The sequence below is a fragment of the Manis javanica genome, chromosome 5, assembly GCF_040802235.1.
Source record: "Manis javanica isolate MJ-LG chromosome 5, MJ_LKY, whole genome shotgun sequence".
Taxonomy (NCBI): domain Eukaryota; kingdom Metazoa; phylum Chordata; class Mammalia; order Pholidota; family Manidae; genus Manis; species Manis javanica.
Window position 1 is genome coordinate 162,755,378 of NC_133160.1, and position 25,041 is coordinate 162,780,418.

The 25,041-nt window shown below is 39.8% G+C and overlaps 1 protein-coding gene across 3 annotated transcripts in view; it reads right to left on the reverse strand.

The window, feature by feature from the left end:
- Positions 1-25,041, reverse strand: part of CD38 (CD38 molecule) — a 65,417-nt gene that overhangs the window by 22,374 nt on the left and 18,002 nt on the right. The window contains exon 1 of one of the 3 annotated variants that reach the window (XM_017678008.3): positions 5,078-5,220. The exons of the other annotated variants lie outside the window; for them this stretch is intronic. Within the exon in view, the coding sequence (XP_017533497.3) occupies positions 5,078-5,157 (80 nt within the window). The 5' untranslated portion in view covers positions 5,158-5,220. Of the gene's footprint in view, positions 1-5,077; positions 5,221-25,041 lie in introns of those variants that run through there. 3 annotated transcript variants of the gene reach the window in all.

Genomic DNA, 25,041 nt, shown 5'->3' on the forward strand with positions numbered 1-25,041 from the left:
ACCAGGGGAGGGGGTTCCGCAGGTCGCGTCCGCAGGGGGCGCTGTGGAGCAGCCTTGAAACAAGGCACATGTAACGCAGCTGCAGCCGCTTGGGGGACGTTTATCTTATGCTGAGTGAAAAGAGCCGACCTCAGCTTAAAGAGAAACGGGATGTGCGTCGCACTGGTCACTGGGGCTGCCTCTGGGGAGGGGAATAAAGGAAAGTCTCCACTTTCACCCCAAAGTCTTCTGCATTGTCGGTTTATGACCAAAAATGGATTCATTTATTATCCAACCAATCTACAAAAGGGGGGGGGTTAAATTTTTAATTGAAGATATAGTATGATCAGCACCAATTTTTAAAAACAAGAAAAAAACCTACATATTTTGGTTGAAGAATCAAACCATATTTTAAAAATAGTATCTGGCTGCTGGGTAAGAAGGTTGCTCTGTGATCTCTTCCTCTCATTTTCTAATTTTTCTATAGTAACTACATATTACAGTGGGGGGTGGGAGGTCATAACAAACTCTCATTTTCTTCTGAAGTTGCATGAACTATCAGACCAACTGTCTGAGAATCCTGGAAAGCCTTAGGACACAGAACACCTCGGGCCCTAGCCCCCTGGCCACCACCTGTCATGCGTCCGCCCCCACGTCTCTTGGCTACAGGTGTCTCTGCTCATCCCTCACCCAGTTAAAGACAACAGCATGGAACCAGGGAAGACAGGGTGGGTGCCCCGCCGCCCCGCCGAGTGCCCCGCCCACTCCTCAAGGGCTGAGGACACGAAATATGGGGATGGGGGCCTAGGACCACAGACCTCTTACGGTGGAGCTTTCTCTCCACTTTAAACACTTCCTTGCAATCCTAAGCGATACTGGACTGCCAGACCACTCTCCTTAATCACAGATCATACTAGAATCAAACCTTATGAATAATGGCAAAGAGACGAGTAACTAAGAGGCTCAAAGGAAGGAAAAGACGGCGCATCCTGCACAGCCCCTGGGTGCTGCCTGCCTTCCCGCAGGGACACAATTCCAGCCCAGAGTTATAGATAAGGTCACGCACTAAGTGAGCTTTTGTAGGGCCCCTCACACAGCTGGAAGGGGTGAAGAGAGAAACATTTTATTTTCCAGAGAGTTCTAGAGCCTACACGATTTTCCAGGGACTGCTGCCTCACGGATTCTGAATCCTTTTCCATAACTCCTTTAAGCAAGGACATCCTGCTCAGAGCATCCAGAAAATATCATGGGTCTGCCTACCCGGAAATCCAGCGGGCAAGGGGATCAGACCAGCTCATGCCTCCCTTTCTTTCCCCTCAGCGTCATCCCTCTTTCCAAATTAGGGAAAGCCATCGCAGGCCAGCTGCTGAAGCTCCTTCCTGACCCTAGGCGGCTGGCACACCACTCGCAGGGCTTTGGTGTTCTTGCTAAACACAGTTCAAGGACACCAACACCAGATAAGGCCTCTCTGTGGCCACAACAGACTATGATGTGAACAGATAAAAACAATGTCCAAGCCACAAGAAAACGACCAAGCTATGTGAGTGGCTGCTGCTTCTTTACCAACGACAGCGTCAGCTTTCCTTTACTCTTCCAGCCTGATAAGATTTATTTGATGCCCTGTCATCGAATTGCCTCCAGTCCTTCTGCTTCCCGGCAACATCCAGGCGAAGGAAGCCTCCCTGAGCCTTCCCCAAATCTCGCTGAACAAGCCCGAATCCCATAAGCCCTTTCTAACATCCTCACACTGCTGCCTCCCTGCCCCCACGGGTCCCTGTACGGAGGGTTCACTCTTCCCGCAAAGAGGAAAAAACCCATCTGGTTCAACTACGATGTGTTCCTGGTGGTCTTGGGTCACGGGGGGTTGACAGTACTGGCAGTCTTACATAGGACATTAAAGAATCATAAGGTCTGTGAAAATCAGCATGCTTTAATTAGTCGTACGCCAGGGAGAGGTTCCAGGAGCAGCTTCTGAAAGACTTGATTTGTTAATAAGAAAGTTTTCATGTTGAGCTGCAGTCTCAGTCTGACAGCGGTTTTGTGCTTCCCTCCTTCCTTGGCGACCTAGAGGCTCAGCACACAAAGGGGAGGATTCGAGGTCAGTGGCAGGTCCTCGCCGTTCCTACCACTCTGCTCCTACCGAGAGACCCCAGACGGTTCCTCACTTCCCACCCCCCTGTCCCCCTTGAGCCATTCCCTCTTGTTACTTCTCACTCCTCCTCCCTGCCTCTGACCTACGCAGGTGAGCTGTCCCCAGGCGCCCCTCAGAGGCAGGAGGTAGTAGCCGAGGAAGGAGAGGCGTGAACACCACTGTGTGGCCCCCATGTGTCCCACTGGGCTAAGTGCTTAACTCGTTCGCATCCTATTCAAGTCCCAGACTAGCCCTGCTCAGAGGGGGTATCATTTTCCCTGATTCAGAACTACTGAAGCTCTTCTAACTTGCTCAAAGCCCCACAGTTAGCGAGTGGCCAAGCTGCCATACTTACATTCCCAAAGTTGCTCTTTCTACAAGACAGTGCTGCCTCCCACTGGAAGTTTAAAGTCATGGCCCTGTCCTCAGAACAGAGTTGATCCTAACAGAAATGAGGACTAAGTCCCCCCGAGGGGGGTCGGTTCTCTAGACTGCATGAGAAACACCGAAAGGGCACCGTTACTCCCAGGTGAGGGATAAAGCGGCCAGGGTAAGCAGGGATGAGGCAGAAAGGGTTAAAGGCTTATGTAAAAGTGAAAAGGCAGATATAGGTGGTGGCTGAATCCATTCTGTATGCTGTCAGCTACTTGAGGCTTCATGTCCCCTCTCTAAACCTACCCCCTTCCCACAAATAACAATTATACTTTAAAGTCTCTGTCGATAAAGCAGCCTCACCTTCATAATGCGTCGCTCCCTGGGGAAAGCACACACACCCTAAATCTTCATCTCTAAAAGCACTTAGATCTCCAGGGCCCATTCCACTCCTTCTATGAATTTCCCTGCTGCTAAGTCCTGCAGGGCAGGTTGTCTTGCCCAAAGAGAAGGAGCCTGTTAACTCAGCGGTTCATTCTGCAGTTGCGGCTACTGAAATCTATATTGAAGGTGAAGACTGCCACCTTGTGGCAGAAGAGAGTGACTGATGAGATCCACTGAGGCAATTAGGATTTTTCCAAGTAGTGGTATTAAAATGAAGACTCCAGGCTGAAAGAAAGCTCATAAATCATTAATTCACTAATCTGGCAAATACTCATTGAGAATCTACTATGTGCCAGGCACATTTATGAGCATGAAAGATAAACCAGTGAACAAAACAGACAAAGTCCTTGTCCTTCTGGGAGTTTACATTCAACCACAATAAATTTAACTGACAGTAAACAATAAACATAATGAATAAGTAAGTTATAGAGCATCTTAGATACTTAAAAATTCCATGGGAATAAAAAAGGAAAAATAGAGTAGAATAAGGGTGCCAGAGGTTATGGAGGAGGAGGTAGCAGTCATCTACTATCCCTGATGACACCTGAGCAAAGAATTAAAGGAATCAAGGTAGTTAGCCATACAGACACCCAAGGGAACAGCATTCTGGGTGGAAGGAACGACCATCACAAAGGCCTGAATGCCTGATGTGTTCACAAAACAGCAAAGAAGCCATTGTGGCTGGAGCAGAGTGAGCAAGGGGGAGAATAGACAGACATGAAGTAAAAAATAGAACACTTGTCAGACTGGGCAGAGCCTCCAAACCCACTGGAAGGAATCTGGCTTCTACTCATGTTGAACTGGGGAGCCAAAGAGCATTCTGAGAACAGGAGGTACATGATACTTCTTAAGTCTCAGAGGATTTCTCTGATTGCTTTCATGAATATAGTCTCAAAAAGGGAAAGGCAGAGGCAGGTAGACCAGTAATATGGGCAGATGCCAGTGGTGATTTGGACCAGGGTGGTAACAGTAAAGATGGTAAGAAGTGATAGATTCTGGATTCATTATAAATGTCCTGATGGATTGAATGTGTGGTGTTAGGGAAACAAGGAGTCAATGATAATTCTGAGGTTTGGGGCCTAAGACTGTGGAAGGATGATAGATATTCCCATTAATGGAGATAGAGAAGACTTAGGGTGGAGGTGACATTGGTCAGGAGTCCAGTTTTGGACATACTGAGTTTAAAATGTCTGTCAGACATGCAAGCGAAGCTGTGGAATAAATAGATGGGTATATGAGTCTGAGGTTCAGGAGAAATAGCATCCAAAAGACAAAGAAGAGAAAATGACCAAGGACTGAGCCTTGAGACACTCCGACAGAAGAGTTTGGGACAAGAAACCAACAAAGACGGGGAAAGGACAAAAAGCACAAGCTTTCAGTAGCCAAGATATGGAAGCAACCTAAGTGGCCATTGAGAAGTGAATGGATAAAGAGGAGGTGGTATGCATATATAATGGAATATTACTTGGCCATAAAAAATGAAATATTACCATTTGCAGCAGCATAAATGGACTTAGAGTGTATAATGCTAAATGAAAGAAGTCAGGCAGAGAAAGACAAATACCATATGATTTCACTTATATGTGGAATATGAAAAGAAGCAAAGGAACATACAAACAAAACTGAGAAACAGTCTCATAAATACAGAGATCCAATTGGCGGTTGCCATAGGGAAGGCAGGAGGAGGCATGGGCGACACAGGTGAAGGGGATAAAGAGGTATAAACTTTCAATTATAAATAAATAAGTCACAGGGATTAAAAGTACAACATAGGGAATATAGTCAATAGTATTATAATAATTTTGTGGGGCGACAGATGGTAACTATACACTTACCATGGTGATCATGTTGTAATGCATGTAACTGTTGAATCACTATGTATTACACCTGAAACTAACATATGTAACTATACTTCAATAAGAAAAAAGTTGTTTTTAATTATAAAAAAGGTTTATTAGCAGAAAAATGGATATGTTGGAAGCCAAGTGAAAAAAAGTAAAGTAAGCAGAAGGAAGTGATCCACTATTTCAGATGCTCTTGATTGGTCAAAGAATATGAAGACTGAGAACTGACCACTTGAATGAACACCAAGGAAGTCATGTCAAGAGCTGTTTTAATTTCCAAATGCAATGAGAAGGAGGGGCTGCCTACCTTTTTCTTGTTGATTCGTAGGATTGGCTGGTTGGTTGCTTTTTGCTTTTTGTGTCAAATAACGTATTTTTTGAATTCATATGGGGGAAGATCTTGGGAAATATTGCCGATACTAAATGTATTATGAATATATTCTGAAGAAAGCAATATCCCTGAATTATTCTTTCATGCACTCTCCTTTCATCCCACTTCAAGCCTAGAATATTAAGCAAGTCATTTCCTTATTAATTATCTGTTGGAATGAAAATTTACAAAACTGTAAAGTGAAATAAATTAGCAAAATACACTTAATGTTGAGCTTTGAATCATTCTGTGACAGTCACTTCGAATCTCTTAGTTCAAATTTTTGTGTAGGTTAAAATCTCTTTATCATAACATCCAAATGTCATAAAAATGAACTTATAAAATATATTTAAATTACTAAAATACAACTTTCCTTATTTTTTATTTCCATTCTTTTGTTCAATAAATATAGAGTGCTTGTTATGTGTCAGTTAGGGTCTTAGGTACAGTCTAAGCATGCAGCAGTTAACAAGACACACACAGCCTCTGACCTCCAAAGCTTTCAGTCCATAGGGAATTACAGTTATTAAATAGGAGATAACAAAAAGTGAATTGTGTGGTTCTAAGGGAATATATCAAACTGGAACCTTCCCTGCTTTTGGACCTTTTTGGAACTACCTGTAAGAAAAATTTTAAATGCCTATACCTTGATGACCATACGATTCTCTGGCAACCTCTGACCATAAATTGTCCTCCTCTGCCCTTCACCTGCTAGGTGTAAAACTCTCCTTCTTTCCATTTCTCAAACACATTGAGCTTGTTTCTGTCTAAAACTTAATATGATACTAACATTCAAAATTTGAAGTATTCTTATAAATCTGCAACAAACAATTAGAAAACCTTTTTAATTATATATCTATATTATATACAGAAATATCTCCACTTTGATATAATAGCAATAAAACTATAGGAATGCAAAAATAAGAAATATTGAGCCATAAATTTAATAAAATATATGCAAGACTTATACTCTGAAAATAAAACATTGCTGAGAAAAATTTGAAAATGCCTCAAGAAAGAGGCATACCATATTCATGGATTGGAAAGCCCCATATGAAGATTCTAAGTATCACTGGGTTGTATCTATAGATGTAACAAATCACAAATCAAATTTCAGCATGTTTTGTTAAAAATATTGACAAGATGATTCTAAAATTCTTGTGAAAATACAGATGACCTAGCCAAAGCATTTTTTTTCAAGGCCAGAGGTCTTATATTATTTGTCTTCAAGACTTACTAATGAGCTTCAGTGATCTGGACCATGTGGTAATGGTGAAAGAATACATACAGGTCAAGGGAATAGAACAGAGTTCAGAAAGAAGCTTACATTTACATGATGCTATTGATTGGATATTTTTGCTCCACAAAAATTCATAAGTCAAAATCTATTCCCCAGTGTGATGGGTGTTAGGAGGTGAGGCCTTTAGGCAGTGACTATGTCATGAAGGTGTAGCCCTGATGAATGGGATTCGTGCCCTTACAAAAGAGACCCCAGAGACCTCCCTCTTTTCTCCAGCTAAGTGGAGACACAGCCAGGAGATGGCTGTCTATGAATTAAGAAGCAGGCTCTCACCAGACACCAAATCTGCTGACATCTTAATCTTGGGCTTCTCAGCCTCTAGAACTGTAAGAAATAAATTTCTGTTGTTTACAAGCCACCCAGTCTATGATATTCTATTATAGAAGTCCAAATAGGCTAAGACATGTTCAAAATTGACTTTCAGCAAAGGTGTGAAATCAGTTCAATGGGGAAAGGAAAGTTCTTTTAATAAAATGATACTACAACAACAGATTTTCATATGTGAAAAAAAATGAAATCTATCCTTACTTCATATAATTCACAAAATGAACTAGAAATAGATCAGAGATCTTAAGTACAGACTATACAAGAAAAAATTAACAAATTGGACCTTATCAAGATTTTAAAAAAAACTTTACTCTTTAAAAAACTCTTTTAAAAGATGAAAAGGCAAGTCACAAAATGGAAGAAAATGTTTTCAGTACACAGCTGACAAAAGGACTTGTATTCAGAATACATAAACCTCCTACAACTCAATAATAAGAAAAACGATTTTTTTAAGATTGACAAAAGATTTGAATACTTCAATAAGCCCATGAGATGATATTCAACATCATTAGTCATGAGAGAAATTCAAATTAAAACCACCATTAAACAAAGAAAATACACACCAATTAGAATGGCTAAACTGTACAAATCTGATAATATCAAGTGTTAGGAAGGATGTGCAAACAACTAGAATATACACTGACAGTGAACATGTAAAACTATGTAGTTACTTTGTAAAACAGTTTAGTCCTTTCCTAAATACCTAACCTATATGACTCAGACATTTCACTTCTGAATATTTACCCCATAGAAACAAAATCATTCTTCCACACAATAACCTGTACACTAATGTTCATAGGAGCTTTATTCATAATATCCAAAGAGTGACTACAAACCTAATGTCCATCCATGGATGAATGGATAACCAACAGTACATATACACAATGGACTATTACTCTTCAGCAGTAAAAGGGAATAAATAATACATACATTGCTGAATTTCAAAATTCATGCCCAAGCCATGAAAGAAGTCAGATACACACACAAAAATACAGAGTATATGATTCCATTGATATGAACTTCTGAAAAATGTAATGTCTAGTAACAGAAAGCAGACAAATCCTAATGAATATCAAGACATTAGTACTTTAAACAATGTGGTATAGGGGTATAGGGATAAACAGACCATAAAGCAGATTAGAGGTCTCAGAAAAAAATTAGTAAACCTACTTTGCCACAGAAGTGTCATCTTAAAGCTCTTGATAATTAATGGATTATATAATAGTACTCACATAGCTGACTAACCTTCTGTGCAGAACAAAAGTGAAATTAGATTCTTACCTTACATCACACACAAAGATAAATTTCCAATGGATAAAAGTTAATAACAAAAAGCAAAAGTTCTAAATTTTCAGAATATGTGTGACCTTTTTTATGACTTCTGGTAAAATATAAGTTCTTATATAAAAATCAAATGATGCAACCATCAAGGAAAATTATGATCACATTAAAATATTTAAAAAGACAAAGGACCTTATAAATAGTCATCAAGCCACAGATTAGGAGAACATATCTGCAATACACATAACTAACAAAAAAATTAGAACCCTGAATGTGTGAAGAACTCAGACAATTCAATATAAAAATAGGCAAAGAGAAAAAAGGTATTTCACAGCAGAAACCTAAATGACCAATAAACATAAAAAGATGATCAACTGTGTTAACAATCAGAGAAACAAATTAAAGCCACAGAAAGATGGGCAACATTGTTTAAATTAGACAATTCCAAGTGTTGATGAGGGTGTGTAGCAATAAGGACCCTCTCAACTGCCTTTGTGAAAGTAAAGTGACACTAAAATTTGGAGACCCATTTGGCCATATGTACTGTGGCAGATACTGTTGGTTCCCAAATAGATGTTCCTCACCCTTTTTCCCTATTGACAAAGCACTTCTCTTATCATGGTAATTCAAAATATCAAATACTTGCTTCACAAGCCTCCTTCATATCTTGGAGAGCTGAGTGGCTGAATTCTGGCTAATGAAATTCAGGAAGAAGTGCAGAGGCTTTTGAGGGAGAACTGCTTGGAGAGATGTTATTCCCTGATAAAAAAATACTTGCGGGAGGTGGAGCCAGGATGGCGGCGTGAGTAGAGCAGTGGAACTCTCCTCCCAAAACCACATAGAATTATGAAAATATAATAAAGACAACTCTTCCTAAAATAGAGACCAGAGGACACAGGACAACATCCAGACCACATCCACACCTGCGAGAACCCAGCGAGCACCCCTCCCCCGGGCTCCCAGCGGGTGGAAAGAAACCGGAGCGGGTTTTTTTTCTTTTTTGGTGAGTGCTTTTTGGAAACCTTAAAGGGACAGGGACCCCAATACCAGGGAAACAGGGCAGTAAGACCGGTGAGCGGGTGCCTGAGACCGGCGCCTGAGGACAAAGAAAATCACATGTTTTTCCCTTTTTTCTTGGCGAGTGCTTTTTGGAAGCCTTAAAGGGACAGAGACCCCAATACTAGGGAAACAGGGCAGCAAGACCTGTGAACGGGCGCCTGAGACCGGCGCCTGAGGACAAAGAAAATCACGTGTTTTTCCCTTTTTTTTGGCGAGCGCTTTTTGGAAGCCTTAAAGGGACAGGGACCTCAATACTAGGGAAACAGGGCAGCAAGACCGGTGAGAGGGGGCCTGAGACTGGCACCTGAGGACAAAGAAAATCACGTGTTTTTCCCTTTTTTTTTTGGCGAGTGCTTTTTGGAAGCCTTAAAGGGACAGGGACCCCAATACTAGGTAAACAAGGCAGTAAGACCAGTGAGTGGGTGCCTGAGACCAGCGCCTGAGGACAAACAATATCGCGCGTTTCTCCCTTTTCTTTTTTTTTTTTTTGGCGGGTGCTTTTTGGAAGCCTTAAAGGGACAGGGACCCCAATACTAGGGAAACAAGGCAGCAAGACCAGTGAGCGGGTGCCTGAGACCGGCGCCTGAGGACAAAGAAAATCATGTGTTATTTCCCTTTTTTTCCCCTCTTTCATTGTTGCTGTTGTTGTTTTGGTTTAGAGAGTGCATTTTGGAAGTCTTAAAGGGGCAGGACAGGACACTTAGCGCAGAGGCAGGGAATCTGGGGATCTCTGGGCACTCTAACCCCCTGGGCAACAGGGAGCACAGAGGTCCCTTACAGAGAAAAATAGCCTCCCGGCCACTCCCCCTCCAACAGGGCTCCACCATTTTGGAGGAGCAGCTCCAGCCAGGCCACGCCCACAGCAACAGCAGATATAAACTTCATAGCAACCGGGCAGGTAGCAGAAGCCCTGTCTGGGCAAAGCTGCCAAGCATAAGCCACTAGAGGTCGCTATTATCCCAGGAGAGGAAGGCCACAAACCAACAAGAAGGAAAGTTCTTTCAGCTGTCGCTTGTACCAGCTCTGCAAACTATCTCTATCACCATGAAAAGGCAAAACTACAGGCAGACAAAGATCACTGAGACAACACCTGAGAAGGAGACAGACCTAACCAGTCCTCCTGAAAAAGAATTCAGAATAAAAATCATGAACATGCTGACAGAGATCCAGAGAAAAATGCAAGAGCAATGGGATGAAGTCCGGAGGGAGACCACAGATGTCAGGAAGGAGATCACAGAAGTAAAACAATCCCTGGAAGGATTTATAAGCAGATGCAAGAGGCCATTGAAGGAATAGAAACCAGAGAACAGGAATGTATAGAAGCTGACATAGAGAGAGATAAAAGGATCTCCAGGAACGAAACAACACTAAGAGAACTATGTGACCAATCCAAAAGGAATAATATTCGTATTATAGGGGTACCAGAAGAAGAAGAAAGAGGAAAAGGGATAGAAAGTCTCTTTGAAAAAATAATTGCCGAAAACTTCTCCAAACTGGGGGAGGAAATAATCGAACAGACCACGGAAATACACAGAACCCCCAACAGAAAGGATCCAAGGAGGACAACACCAAGACACATAATAATTAAAATGGCCAGGATCAAGGACAAGGAAAGAGTTTTAAAGGCAGCTAGAGAGAAAAAGGTCACCTATAAAGGAAAACCCATCAGGCTAACATCAGACTTCTCGACAGGAACCCTACAGGCCAGAAGAGAATGGCATGGTATATTTAATGCAATGAAACAGAAGGGCCTTGAACCAAGGATACTGTATCCAGCACGACTATCATTTAAATATGATGGCAGGATTAAACAATTCCCAGACATGCAAAAGCTGAGGGAATTTGCTTCCCACAAATCACCTCTACAGGGCAGATTACAGGGACTGCTCTAGATGGGAGCACTCCTAAAAAGAGCACAGAACAAAACATACAACATATGAAGAATGGAGGAGGAGGAATAAGAAGGGAGAGAAGAAAAGAATCTCCAGACAGTGTATATAACAGCTCAATAAGTGAGCTAAGTTAGGCAGTAAGATACTAAAGAAGCTAACCTTGAACCTTTGGTAACCACGAATCTAAAGCCTGCAATGGCAATAAGTACAAATCTCTCAATAGTTGCCCTAAATGTAAATGGACTGAATGCACCAATCAAAAGACACAGAGTAATAGAATGGAGAAAAAAGCAAGACCCATCTATATGCTGCTTACAAGAAACCCACCTCAAACCCAAAGACAAGCACAGACTAAAAGTCAAAGGATGGAAAAACATATTTCAGGCAAACAACAGTGAGAAGAAAGCAGGGGTTGCAGTACTAATAGCAGACAAAATAGACTTCAAAACAAAGAAAGTAACAAGAGATAAAGAAGGACACTACATAATGATAAAGGGCTCAGTCCAACAAGAGGATATAACCATTCTAAATATATATGCACCCAACACAGGAGCACCCACATATGTGAAACAAATACTAACAGAACTAAAGGAGGAAATACACTGCAATGCATTCATTTTAGGAGACTTCAACACACCACTCACTCCAAAGGATAGACCCACCAGACAGAAAATAAGTAAGGACACACAAGCACTGAACAACACACTAGAACAGATGGACCTAATAGACATCTATAAAAATCTACATCCAAAAGCAACAGGATACACATTCTTCAAGTGTACATGGAACATTCTCCAGAATAGACCACATACTAGGCCACAAAAAGAGCCTCAGTATATTCAGAAAGATTGAAATTCTACCAACCAACTTTTCAGACCACAAAGGAATAAAACCAGAACTAAATTATACAAAGAAATCAAAAAGGCCCACAAACACATGGAGGTTTAACAACATGCTCCTAAATAATCAATGGATCAATGGCCAAATTAAAATAGAGATCAAGGACTATATGGAACAAATGACAACAACAACACAAAGCCTCAACTTCTGTGGGACGCAGCAAAAGCAGTCTTAAAAGGAAAGTATATAGCAATCCAGGCATATTTAAAGAAGGAAGAACAATCCCAAATGAATAGTCTAATGTCACAATTACTGAAATTGGAAAAAGAAGAACAAATGAGGCCTAAAGTCAGCAGAAGGAGGGACATAATAAAGATCAGAGAAGAAATAAATAAAATTGAGAAGAATAAAACAATAGCAAAAATCAACGAAACCAAGTGCTGGTTCTTTGAGAAAATAAACAAAATAGATAAGCCTCTAGCCAAACTTATTAAGAGAAAGAGAGAATCAACACAAATCAACAGAATCAGAAATGAGAATGAAAAAATCACGACAGACCCCACAGAAATACAAAGAATTATTACAGACTACTATGAAAACCTATATGCCAACAAGCTGGAAAACCTAGAAGAAATGGACAACTTCCTAGAAAAATACAACCTCCCAAGACTGACCAAGGAAGAAACACAAAAGTTAAACAAACCAATTACGAGCAAAGAAATTGAAATGGTAATCAAAAAACTACCCAAGAACAAAACCCCGGGGCCGGATGGATTTACCTTGGAATTTTATCAGACACACAGAGAACACATAATACCCATTCTCCTTAAAGTGTTCCAAAAAATAGAAGAGGAGGGAATACTCCCAAACTCATTCTATGAAGCCAACATCACCCTAATACCAAAACCAGGCAAAGACCCCACAAAAAAAGAAAATTACAGACCAATATCCCTGATGAATGTAGATGCAAAAATACTCAATAAAATATTAGCAAACAGAATTCAACAGTATATCAAAAGGATCATACACCATGACCAAGTGGGATTCATCCCAGAGATGCAAGGATGGTACAACATTTGAAAATCCATCAACATCATCCACCACATCAACAAAAAGAAAGACAAAAACCACATGATCATCCCCATAGATGCTGAAAAAGCATTTGACAAAATTCAACATCCATTCATGATAAAAACTCTCAGCAAAATGGGAATAGAGGGCAAGTACCTCAACATAATAAAGGCCATATATGATAAACCCACAGCCAACATTATACTGAACAGTGAGAAGCTGAAAGCATTTCCTCTGAGATCGGGAACCAGACAGGGATGCCCACTCTCCCCACTGTTATTTAACATAGTACTGGAGGTCCTAGCCATGGCAATCAGACAAAACAAAGAAATACAAGGAATCCAGATTGGTAAAGAAGAAGTTAAACTGTCACTATTTGCAGATGATATGATACTGTACATAAAAAACCCTAAAGACTCCACTCCAAAACTACTAGAACTGATATCGGAATACAGCAAAGTTGCAGGATACAAAATTAACACACACAGATCTGTAGCTTTCCTATACCCTAACAATGAACCAATAGGAAGAGAAATCAGGAAAACAATTCCATTCACAATTGCATCAAAAAGAATAAAATACCTAGGAATAAACCTAACCAAAGAAGTGAAAGACTTATACTCTGAAAACTACAAGTCACTCTTAAGAGAAATTAAAGGGGACACTAATAAATGGAAACTCATCCCATGCTCATAGCTAGGAAGAATTAATATCGTCAAAATGGCCATCCTGCCTAAAGCAATATACAGATTTGATGCAATCCCTATCAAATTACCAGCAACATTCTTTAATGAATTGGAACAAATAATTCAAAAATTCATATGGAAACATCAAAGACCCCGAATAGCCAAAGCAATCCTGAGAAAGAAGAATAAAGTAGGGGGGATCTCACTCCCCAACTTCAAGCTCTACTACAAAGCCATAGTAATCAAGACAATTTGGTACTGGCACAAGAACAGAGCCACAGACCAGTGGAACAGATTAGAGACTCCAGAAATTAACCCAAACATATATGGTCAATTAATATTTGATAAAGGAGCCATGGAAATACAATGGCAAAATGACAGTCTCTTCAACAGATGGTGCTGGCAAAACTGGACAGCTACATGTAGGAGAATGAAACTGGACCTTTGTCTAACCCCATATACAAAGGTAAACTCAAAATGGATCAAAGACCTGAATGTAAGTCATGAAACCATTAAACTCTTGGGAAAAAACAGAGGCAAAAACCTCTTAGACATAAACATGAGTGACCTCTTCTTGAACATATCTCCCTGGGCAAGGAACACAACAGCAAAAATGAGCAAGTGGGACTACATTAAGCTAAAAAGCTTCTGTACAGCGAAAGATACCATCAATAGAACAAAAAGGAACCCTACAGTGTGGGAGAATATATTTGAAAATGACAGATCTGATAAAGGCTTGACGTCCAGAATATATAAAGAGCTCACATGCCTCAACAAACAAAAAACAAATAACCCAATTAAAAAATGGGCAGAGGAACTGAACAGACAGTTCTCTAAAAAAGAAATACAGATGGCCAACAGACACATGAAAAGATGCTCCACATTGCTAATTATCAGAGAAATGCAAATTAAAACTACAATGAGGTATCACCTCACACCAGTAAGGATGGCTGCCATCCAAAAGACAAACAACAACAAATGTTGGCGAGGCTGTGGAGAAAGGGGAACCCTCCTACACTGCTGGTGGGAATGTAAATAAGTTCAACCATTGTGGGAAGCAGTATGGAGGTTCATCAAAATGCTCAAAACAGACCTACCATTTGACCCAGGAATTCCACTCCTAGGAATTTACCCTAAGAACGCAGCAATCAGGTTTGAGAAAGACAGATGCACCCCTATGTTTATCACAGCACTATTTACAATAGCCAAGAATTGGAAGCAACCTAAATGTCCATCAGTAGATGAATGGATAAAGAAGATGTGGTACATATACACAATGGAATACTACTCAGCCATAAGAAGAGGGAAAATCCTACCATTTGCAGCAACATGGATGGAGCTGGAGAGTATTTTGCTCAGTGAAATAAGCCAAGCGGAGAAAGAGAAATACCAAATGATTTCACTCATCTGAGGAGTATAAGAACAAAGGAAAAACTGAAGGAACAAAACAGCAGCGGAATTACAGAACCCAAAAATGGACTAACTGGTACCAAAGGGAAAGGAACTTTGGAGGATGGGTGGGCAGGGAGGGATAAGGGGGAGGAAGAAGAAGGGGGGTATTAAGATTAGCATGCATGGGGGGGAGGGAGGAAGGGGAGGGAGGGCTGTACAATACAGAGAGGACAAGTAGTGATTCTATATTTTGCTATGCTGATGGACAGTGACCGTAAGGTGGTTTTTAGGGGGGACCTGATATAGGGGAGAGCATAGTAAACATAGTATTCTTCATGTAAGTGTAGATTAAAGATTAAAAAAAAGAAATAAATAAATAAAATGGGGATTACTCCTTGATAGGATAAAACAATTGGTAAATCAAAGATTAACGCATGCTTTAAATATCCTTAATGTTGATCCCTTAAAGGGTGTCAGATGATCAGCTATGGAGGTACTCTTTTCTGATATTATTCCTTTCTCTTAATAAAAATAAAAAAATAAAAATAAATTAAAAAAAGCAGTTCCTGTGTGCTGACCTCCAATGAGTTCTACACAGTAGTATAGAGGGCATGTCAAAGTGTGGGCAAAGGGTCTGTTTGTTTCTATGCAGAAGATCAAGGCCTAGCTTGGCTACCCAGAAAATGAACTAAGATACGATATGAGGAGGAGCTTCCGGCATCAGCACTCTCTGGAGGACTCGTGCCGGGGGATGATCATCAAAAAGCCTCCACAGGGATCCAGGCGATGCTGCGGTTGTGGCTGCGTCCACCCCACCGTTTCCTGGACTTGCCATTGGAATGAGGAGGGAGATGTCTAGGCTGGCATGTGCATACAGTGAGACAACGAATTTGACCGGATCTGTACTGTTGGAACTCAATCAGGAGTTGGGAGGGGTGCAAGTTGTAGTGCTCCAAAATCCTACGACTATAGACTATCTACGGTTAAAAGAACATATGGGATGTGAACAGATCCCAGAAATGGGTTGCTTTAATTTGTCTGATTTCTCTCAGACTGTTCAAGTACAGTTGGACAATATCCATCATATCATAGACAAATTTTCACAAATGCCTAGGGTGCCTAAATGGTTTTCTTGGCTTCACTGGAGATGGATGGTAATTATAAATTTGCTTTGTTTATGTCACCGTATTCCTATTATGTTAATATGTGTGTGCAAATTAGTTAGTAGTTTAAAACCTATACATGCTTAAGGTACTCTACAAGAAGATATGTCAAAGAAATAATCAATCCTCCCATGTTTTCTTCCATATGCCACCTCTATAGCTTTTCTTCTTCCTTCCTAATTACAACCCTTAAATAGAATTCGTGCCTCATATCGAATTTACCGAGCATCATAATTCCTCCAGGTGGTAAAGATACCTCGAGACAAGTGCTGGGCATAGAAGCCACAGGGCATAAATCTGCAAAGAAGTAAAAAGCTAACCTTTTCAAACAATATGACTTCTCTCTCACTTACCAACTTTACATTTCCCTGTATGGCCCCGGAAGATGACTGGTTAGCCAGACAGGTAAGATTCCTCAAGGGAGGAACAACCTAAGACAGGCACAGTCGCAGGGGGGCCATCAGGTGAGAAATTGGGGATCAACAGTGGTGAGGCTTAGAACCTCACCCCCCCTGTTTTGAGAGAAATCTTCTGCATCTGTGGATGTTTTAATGCCCTTGTCTAGCTTGGATTAACACATAATCTACAGGCACACACCCGATCATCTACAATTGCTCTCTTACAACACTAAACTATGTTTTCTACCTTTGTCTTGCATCTACCTACCACTTCAGCAGTTTATTAAAAATAAAAATAATAATAATAATAAAGGGAGAAATGTGGGATCCACATATAAATCAAGTATAAAAATCAAACGAATATTCATATTTGACCTGATTGTTTATAGTTCATAATGCGTGATCAGAACCGAAAGTTTCTGTGATGACTGCCCTTGCACTGTTCACCATGTAAGAACTTATTCACCATGTAAGAATTCGTTCACTATGTAAGAACTTGTTCGTTATGCTTCAGAAGATTGGAGACTGACGAGAACTAGGCTTGAGATGGATTAATGATTGTGCATTGAGCATTGACCCCCCATACAGAATTTTATTGTTAACAACCATTTGATCAATAAATATGAGAGATGCCCTCTCAAAAAAAAAAATACTTGCAACAAGGGCATTCTTGCCATCCTGCTTGTTGTGCCTGGTATCATTCTGAAAGGACACAATGCCTGGAACTGCAGCAGCCATTTTGTGACAAGAAGCTTAAGGACAAAAGCCATTCCAGAGAAATGGAATAGTGACAGAAAAGATCCTAGGCTACCACTGGGATGCTGAACCAACTCTAGGATCACCCACTTCTGGATGTCTTATTATGTGTGTCTAGAAAAATTATCTTGTTTTAAACTACTTTCAGTTGTGTATTCTTTTACTTGCAGGCCAAGGCATCTTAATTGGTATACCCAGTATTATGGAATGAATTGTGTCCCCCACCAAAAGATGTTGAATTACTTTCCCCCAGTATCTCAGAATGTGACCTTATTTGGAGACAAGTTCTTTGAAGATGGTCAGGTTAAGATGAGGATGAAGGTAAGCCCTAACCCAAAATGATGAGGATCCTTATAAAAGAGGAAAATTTGGACACAGAGACAGATATGCACAGAAGGAAGACAATGAGGAGACACAGGGAGAACAGCATTTACCAGGCTAGGAATGCCTGAGGCTTCTAGAAACTAGAAGAGAGGCATGGTGCAGATTCTTCCTCACAGGCCTCAGAAAGAACGAACCCTCTAACACCTTGATTTCAGACTTCTGGCCTCCAGAACTGTGAGACAGTACATTGATTGCTGTTGTTTAAGCCACCCACTGTATACCCAGGTAAGGTGAGATTGGCAAACTCCAGCTCTAGCTAAACTCCTTAGCAAAACTCACACACACAAGTAGACATGCATGTTTTAGCATTGTTTGTGCCAGCAAAAACCAAGAATAAAGGAATAGATTAATAAGTATAAGATACGGTCATTCCATTAAAATTAATGAACTAGAGCTCATATATCAACACTGATAAATATCTAAAATCATGTAATTAAAATCACCAAAATATATTGTTAACTTGAAAAAAAGCAAAGTTTATTCTTCAGGGCAAAAACATAAATACAAATTAACATTAAAATGCAGTAATATTTTCCCTTATCAGAGTGATAAAAATCAAAGTTTGAAACACCCTTGTGTAGTGAAGGTATGGGGAAATAGACCCTCTCATTAGCTCAAGAAGAGAATTGTCTGTCTAGAGAAATCTGTTTTCCAAATTAAAAATTGTATATCCTTTAACTGGCAATTCCACTTCTAGGATTCTGTCTTACATACACAAGGATTTACTTATTTCAGTATTTTCAAAAATATATTGTGAAATGTTTAGGACAACTTAGATGGCCATCAGTACAAGTCTAGAATATGATAAATCCATAAAATGGAATCCAGATGTAACTATTAAAATGGGACAGAACTACACTGATAATCAAGATGCATTAAGTGAAAAAATAAAAAAAGTGAGACACAGAAGAGAGAATCGTGTGTGGAAAAAAAAGGACATAGGAATACATGCTTACATATTCAGAGAGCATTTCTAGAAGGATACAGGAGAAATAAGTAGCAGGAAATTTGGGGAAGGGGTATTTTGATTTTATCTGTAACATGTTATTTCTTTAAAAACTAGAGAAAAGGTCTGAAGCAAACATGGCAAAAAATGTTATTATCTATTAACTCTTCCTGATGAGTAGACAGGTATTTGTAATATTATTCCATAGACATTTCAGTGTGTTTAAAATTTTTGTAGCTTAACATTTTTAATTTTAAAAAAGGAAAAAATTGAGAGATTTTGACTGGGGAATAGGAATACTATTGAAAAAGGGAAAATGGGACCCTTGAGTGGGGAGAATGGCAAAAACTAGACCTGGAGAATACAAAAAGTGTAGTTCTCAATTGTAAACTGATATGTTCATATCCTAGGGTCCAAAAGTTGCTTTGAAAAAATATTACCCAGAAATATTAAAACATGGAAGTAGGTCCCCATAATGTGATCAATTGTCTTTGATCTAAGCTTCAAACATTCCTTTGTAGTTTAAATTCTCTCCCACTTTCAAGTGTATGATTTCGGTCTTTGCTCTTAAGGAATTCCCAAGGAGATTTAACTGCCAACTTTGAGGCAGCTGTATAAGTCAATTCATAAATAAACTCTTATTCTGAGAACCAAGATAATGAGGGAAGCACTTTTATTATGAATTACACAATATTTAAACTATGGAATGTCAAACAGAGAAATGGCTTTATAATTATTTGCTTGACAGTCATAAGAAGAGAAAAAGAATTTGAATTATATCAAGGCAAATACAGCCAAATAAAAATACGCCTTGTGGCATGGACATACAATGGAGAAATAACAGCCTCTTCAACAGCTGGTGTTGGCAAAACTGAACAGCTACGTGCAAGAGAATGAAACTGGATCATTATCTAAACCCACACACAAAAGTAAACTCGAAATGGATTAAAGACTTGAATGTAAGTCATGAAACCATAAAACTCTTAGAAGACAACATAGGCAAACATTTCCTGAATATAAGCATGAGCAGCTTCTTCCTGAACACATCTCCTTGAACAAGGGAAACAAAAGCAAAAATGAACTATGGGACTACATCAAACTAAAAGGCTTCTGTATGGCAAAGTATACCATCAACAGAACAAAAAGGCCTCCTACAATATAGAAGAATATATTTACAAATAACATCCAACAAGGGGTTAATATCCAAAATATATAAAGAACTTACATGCCTCAACACCCAAAAAGCAACTAACCCGATTAACAAATGGGCAGAGGATATGAAGAGACAGTTCTCCAAAGAAGAAACTCAAATGGCCAACAGACACATGAGAAGATGCTCCACATCACTAATCATCAGGGAAATGCAAATCAAAACCACAATGAGATATCACCTCACACCGTAAGGATTGTCAGCATCAAAAAGACTAAGAACAAATGCTGGTGAGGATGCGGAGAAAGGGGAACCCTCCTACACTGCTGGTGGGAATGTAAGCTAGTTCAACCATTGTGGAAAGCAATATGGAGGTTCCTCAAAAAACTGAAAATAAAAATACCATTTGACTGAGGAATCCCACTCCTTGGAATTTACCCAAAGAATACAGATTCTCAGATTCAAAAAGACATATGCACCCCTATGTTCATCGCAGCACTTTTTACAATAGCCAAAATATGGAAGCAACCTAAGTGTCCATCAGTAGATGAATGGATAATGAAGATGTGGTACATATACACAGTGGAATACTATTCAGCCATAAGAAAGAAACAAATCCTACCATTTGCAACAACATGGATGGAGCTGGAGGACATTATGCTCAGTGAAATAAGCCAGGCGGAGAAAGACAAGTACCAAATGATTTCCCTCATTTGTGGAGTATAACAACAAAGCAAAACTGAAGGAACAAAGTAGCAGCAGACTCAGAGACTCCAAGAATGAACTAGTGGTTAACAAAGGGGAGGAGTGTGGGAGGGCAGGTGGGGAGAGAGGGAGAAGGGGATGGGGGGGTATTATGTTTAGTACACATGGTGTGGGGGATCATGGGTAGAACAGTGTAGCACAGAGAAGGGACATAGTGGATCTGTGGCATCTTGCTGCACTGATGGACAGTAACTGCATTGGGGTAAGGGTGGGGACTTGATAATATGGGTGAATGTAGTAACCACATTGTTTTTTCATGGGAAACCTTCATAAGAGTGTATATCAATAATACTTTAATTAAAAATATACACCTTGTGGGAATTTCTAATGTCCCTTCAAATCAATGTATGTTAACTGCTTAGAAACATCCAAAGACCAAAGATGTAGGTAACTTTCTACCACGTGGATGTATCTGTCATGTTTGATACCTTTCAGTATGATGTGCAAAACTGAACTAAGTAGTTTCTTAAATGTCACATTATAGAAGAAATTTGAATTGTGTGTAAAACTTCTTAAACCATTAAAGCAGGTGAATCTTTTGTGACTCTTCTTACTTTTTAAAAATTGTGTAACACACCCACTATTTAGAACTCCATTTTGGGGTTAAGTGATTTTGTATTTTCTGTTTTTGTATTTCTTCCCAAATGTTCAACAGGCATATTTTATTTTTATAATTAGAAAAAGAATAAGTCATTGAAAGAAAAAAGAATGTTATTCTCTTGCTCTATCTATTCTTCAAATGTCTGACCTTTGTTTTCATTTCCTTTTTTCTCTTCAAAACAAGATTTTCATCATCCCCTTCTTCTAAAGTGAAATTTTGTTGAAAAAGGTGATCCCCTACCCCCTATTCAAACCGACTACAAAAACTGTGATTATAATCACTCCTCCCATTCTAAGGCCTGAGGCTTTGAAACACGTGCGCGCGCGCACACACACACACACACACACACACACACACACACACAGGAGTAATCAATCCTTGATTTTATCTACCTCTTAGTTTCCCATTTTCATCCTCAGCATCCTGCATCCATTTTTCCACCACACTTCCATTTAAAGAAAACTTTGTCTTGGTAGTTTTCTGACCTAATCTATTTCTAATGGGTTTCCTTTTACTGGCAAGAAAGAATGCCTGACCACTTCTGAATTCATTTATTGCTAAAATTCTCTTAACTGACCCCTATTTAACTGACTCACTGCATTAACTGAAGCTATCCATTCTTTTCTTTACCAGTTGCTAGTCATCTACACAATTAAAAGGCTACTTTCTAGCAGACCCAAGAACTCTTCATTCTACTAACTTCGTTGTTTACTTACCTATTTGTAAATTTGTACATAAATAAGCTGAAAACTAAGTTGAATGTATTGGTAAAATGGCCATAGGTGGTTTACTTAAAAAAATATTACAGACCTGAACACATAAAACTTGTGGAAGAAAACATAGGAAGAAAGCTCCTTGGCATGGATCTTGGCAATGATTTCTTGGATATGACACCTGAAGCACAAGCCACAAAATCAAAACTAATCAAGTGGGGCTACATCAAAGTAAAAAGTGTCTGCACAGTAAAAAGAAATGATCAACAAAATGAAAAGAGAACCTATGGAATGGGAAAATACTTGCAAACTATATGTCTGTTAAGAAGTTAATGTCCAAAATATACAAGGACCGCATACAACTCAATAGCAAGAAAACAAATAACCCAATTTAAAAATGAGCAAAGGATCTAAATAGATGTGTGTCCAAAGAACATATACAAATGACCAACAGGCACATGAAAGGATGCTCAACATCACTCATCATCAGGAAAATGCAAATCAAAACCATAATGAGATGTCACCTCACACCTGCTAGAATGACTGGCATCAAAAATGACAAGAGATAACAAATGTTGGCAAGCATGTGGGGAAAAGGGAGCCCTGTGCACTGCTTGTGGGAATGTACATTGGAACAGTTACTCTGGAAACCAGTATGGAGGGTCCTCAAGAAATGATGGATGAGAGAAAGCCTTCTGTGTAGAAAAATCTGAGTAAATAAGTGCAGAAGGAATCTTAAAATAATAAAATATTAATTTTATAGCCCCTATGAAATAATCCATTTTGTCAACAATCATCAAATGCAGCTCAACTAATTAAATGAGAAGTCGTGGAATTTCATGATGCATGAATCAGGGCAATAATACCAAATACTGTTAACCTCCCTAAATGTGGGACACTATGACATCATGTACCCCCTGATAAAATGCCCAAGGAATTCCAGGGGTCCCTCTGTAAAGTGTTCCTTCCGGCCTCCAAACCTAACTTGACCAACAGCTCCAATACAGGGAGCAGAAACACATGTTAAAACCAAGAGCCAAATCCACCAGGTGGGAAATTCTACTTGACAAATTGCCCAAGTTAATAGGCACTTAAAAATGGGGTAGGGAAAGCCATTATGAATTAAAGGATACTTAAGATAGCTGAGTGCAACGTGTAAATCTTCATTTGAACAAATCAAGGTAAAGCTACAATTTTTAGAAACTCATGGAACATTGAACATGGAGTGGATAATGGATAATACTGAGGAATTACTCTTAATTTTGTTAGGTATATGACGGTGTTTATAGCTATGATTTTATAATGTTTTTGGTTAGAAATACAAATGGAAGAATTTACAGACAAAACTATATGAAGTCCGGAATTTGCTCCAGAAGAGATAGAAAAAGTAAGGATAGCAGAATGTTGATACTCACTGGGGTTTGGTAACAGGTAAACAGATTAACTATCGTTTCCTCTACTTTAACACATGATCGAAATTTTCCATAATGAAAAAGTTCCCACCCTGTTGGTCTCCTTGCTGTTTTTCAGATGCCTTTGCACATGACCTTCCTTTTGCCTGGAATGCTCTTTGGCAGACATTTCTAGGTCTTGCTCCCCCCTTTCTTCAGGTCTCTGCTGAAATGTCAGCTTTTTGTGAAGAATTCCTTATTTTATTACTATACCTAAGACTTTAAATGCTCCCTACTCAACACTCTTTTGAGCAGTTTCCACTATCTGCTATCCTACCTATTTTCCTGCTTTCTTCCCTGTCCAGGTGCACATGCGTGTGCACACGCACACACACTAGATCATAAGTTCCATGTAAGCAAGAATTTAGTCTGTTCAGTTCACTGCTCTATCCTCAGATGTAGATGAGTTTGTGGGACATAACAGATCCACAAATATTTGCTGAATAAGTGTGTTATGAAAATACTTAAAGTTGGAAATAAGGCAAAAAGGTGGGCAGCATATCCTTTCAATGTCATACTGAAGCACTGTTAATGCAACTTTTACCCAAGAAATATTTAATTATCTAGCAAAATGTGTCTTTGTTTTTCTTCTCTGTTTACTGTCAAACCTTGTTAGATAGTGCGGATGAAGTGAAGGTTCTTGTGGCCAGGATTCTCACCTGGCCCAGGTTGGCTGGCTCACTATGCACATGTGGGCAATACATCATTATTGACTCTATATAAAGAGCCCTGCCCAGTGCTCTATGTGACACGGTGGCATGGCTGAAAGGTTGCAGGAGAGCAGAGACTGGAGTGGTGGCAGTGCCAAGGGCAGATGTGCGGGTAGCGAGGCCCAGAGGACGGCTGCGCAGACAGAGAGGCGCAGAGGCAGGGACCGGCTTTCTGCATGCAGGCTCACTGAGTGAACGGGATTCTAGCGATTGACCTGCCACCATGGAAATAAAGTTGGGTATAACCCTTTCACCCCAAGAACGTTCTACTGTCATTTCTTTGGTCACATTGAATCCATAGTGAACTTGCTTGGGGCTGAAACCCATTGGCAAGACAGATAGTAACATGCAGAACTCTGTCAGAGATGCAGATAATTTTTATCTCCTAGAAAATATATCCCCAAAGGTTATGGGCTTTTTATTGCCTTGTAGAACATTAACCAGTTTCATAGGAAACCTACCAATCAAATTCCAATATTCCTTCTGAAATACTTACATCAAACAGTCAGTGCCTCCAAATCTTCTTTGAATTGACTTTGTCATTCTGGTTCCCTCATAAATGAGTCAATTAATCTTTGACATGTGTTGATTCTGTACATTATGAAAGTCATACACTTAACTTTGTGAAACTTTCTACTCTGACAAATGAATTCAAATTGCGATGAGCTCTGCAGATGTTGCCCCTTATTCTTACTTTTTGCTATTCAAGGCTCTGACTCTGCCTTGCAGTGAGAGCTACACAACGCACGCCTGGTCCCCCTACAGCAAGACTGGTCTCCAACCAGCGCAGGACACCTGGTCACACGTGCCCTCTCCCATCAGCTTTCTCCAAGCCAGGCAGCCTGGGCCCTGGACCTCTTCAACCAGCTTCTCCTCCTGCTGCCCCTACTTCAGGACCCAGTCTCACTTTTAGTCTCACTCTTGAATATAAGCACCCAGGACTGCAAGTGGATGGAAAGATCATGGAATAGCCCCAAGTGGGATACGTAGTATTTTACACTTACCCACTCAGGCTA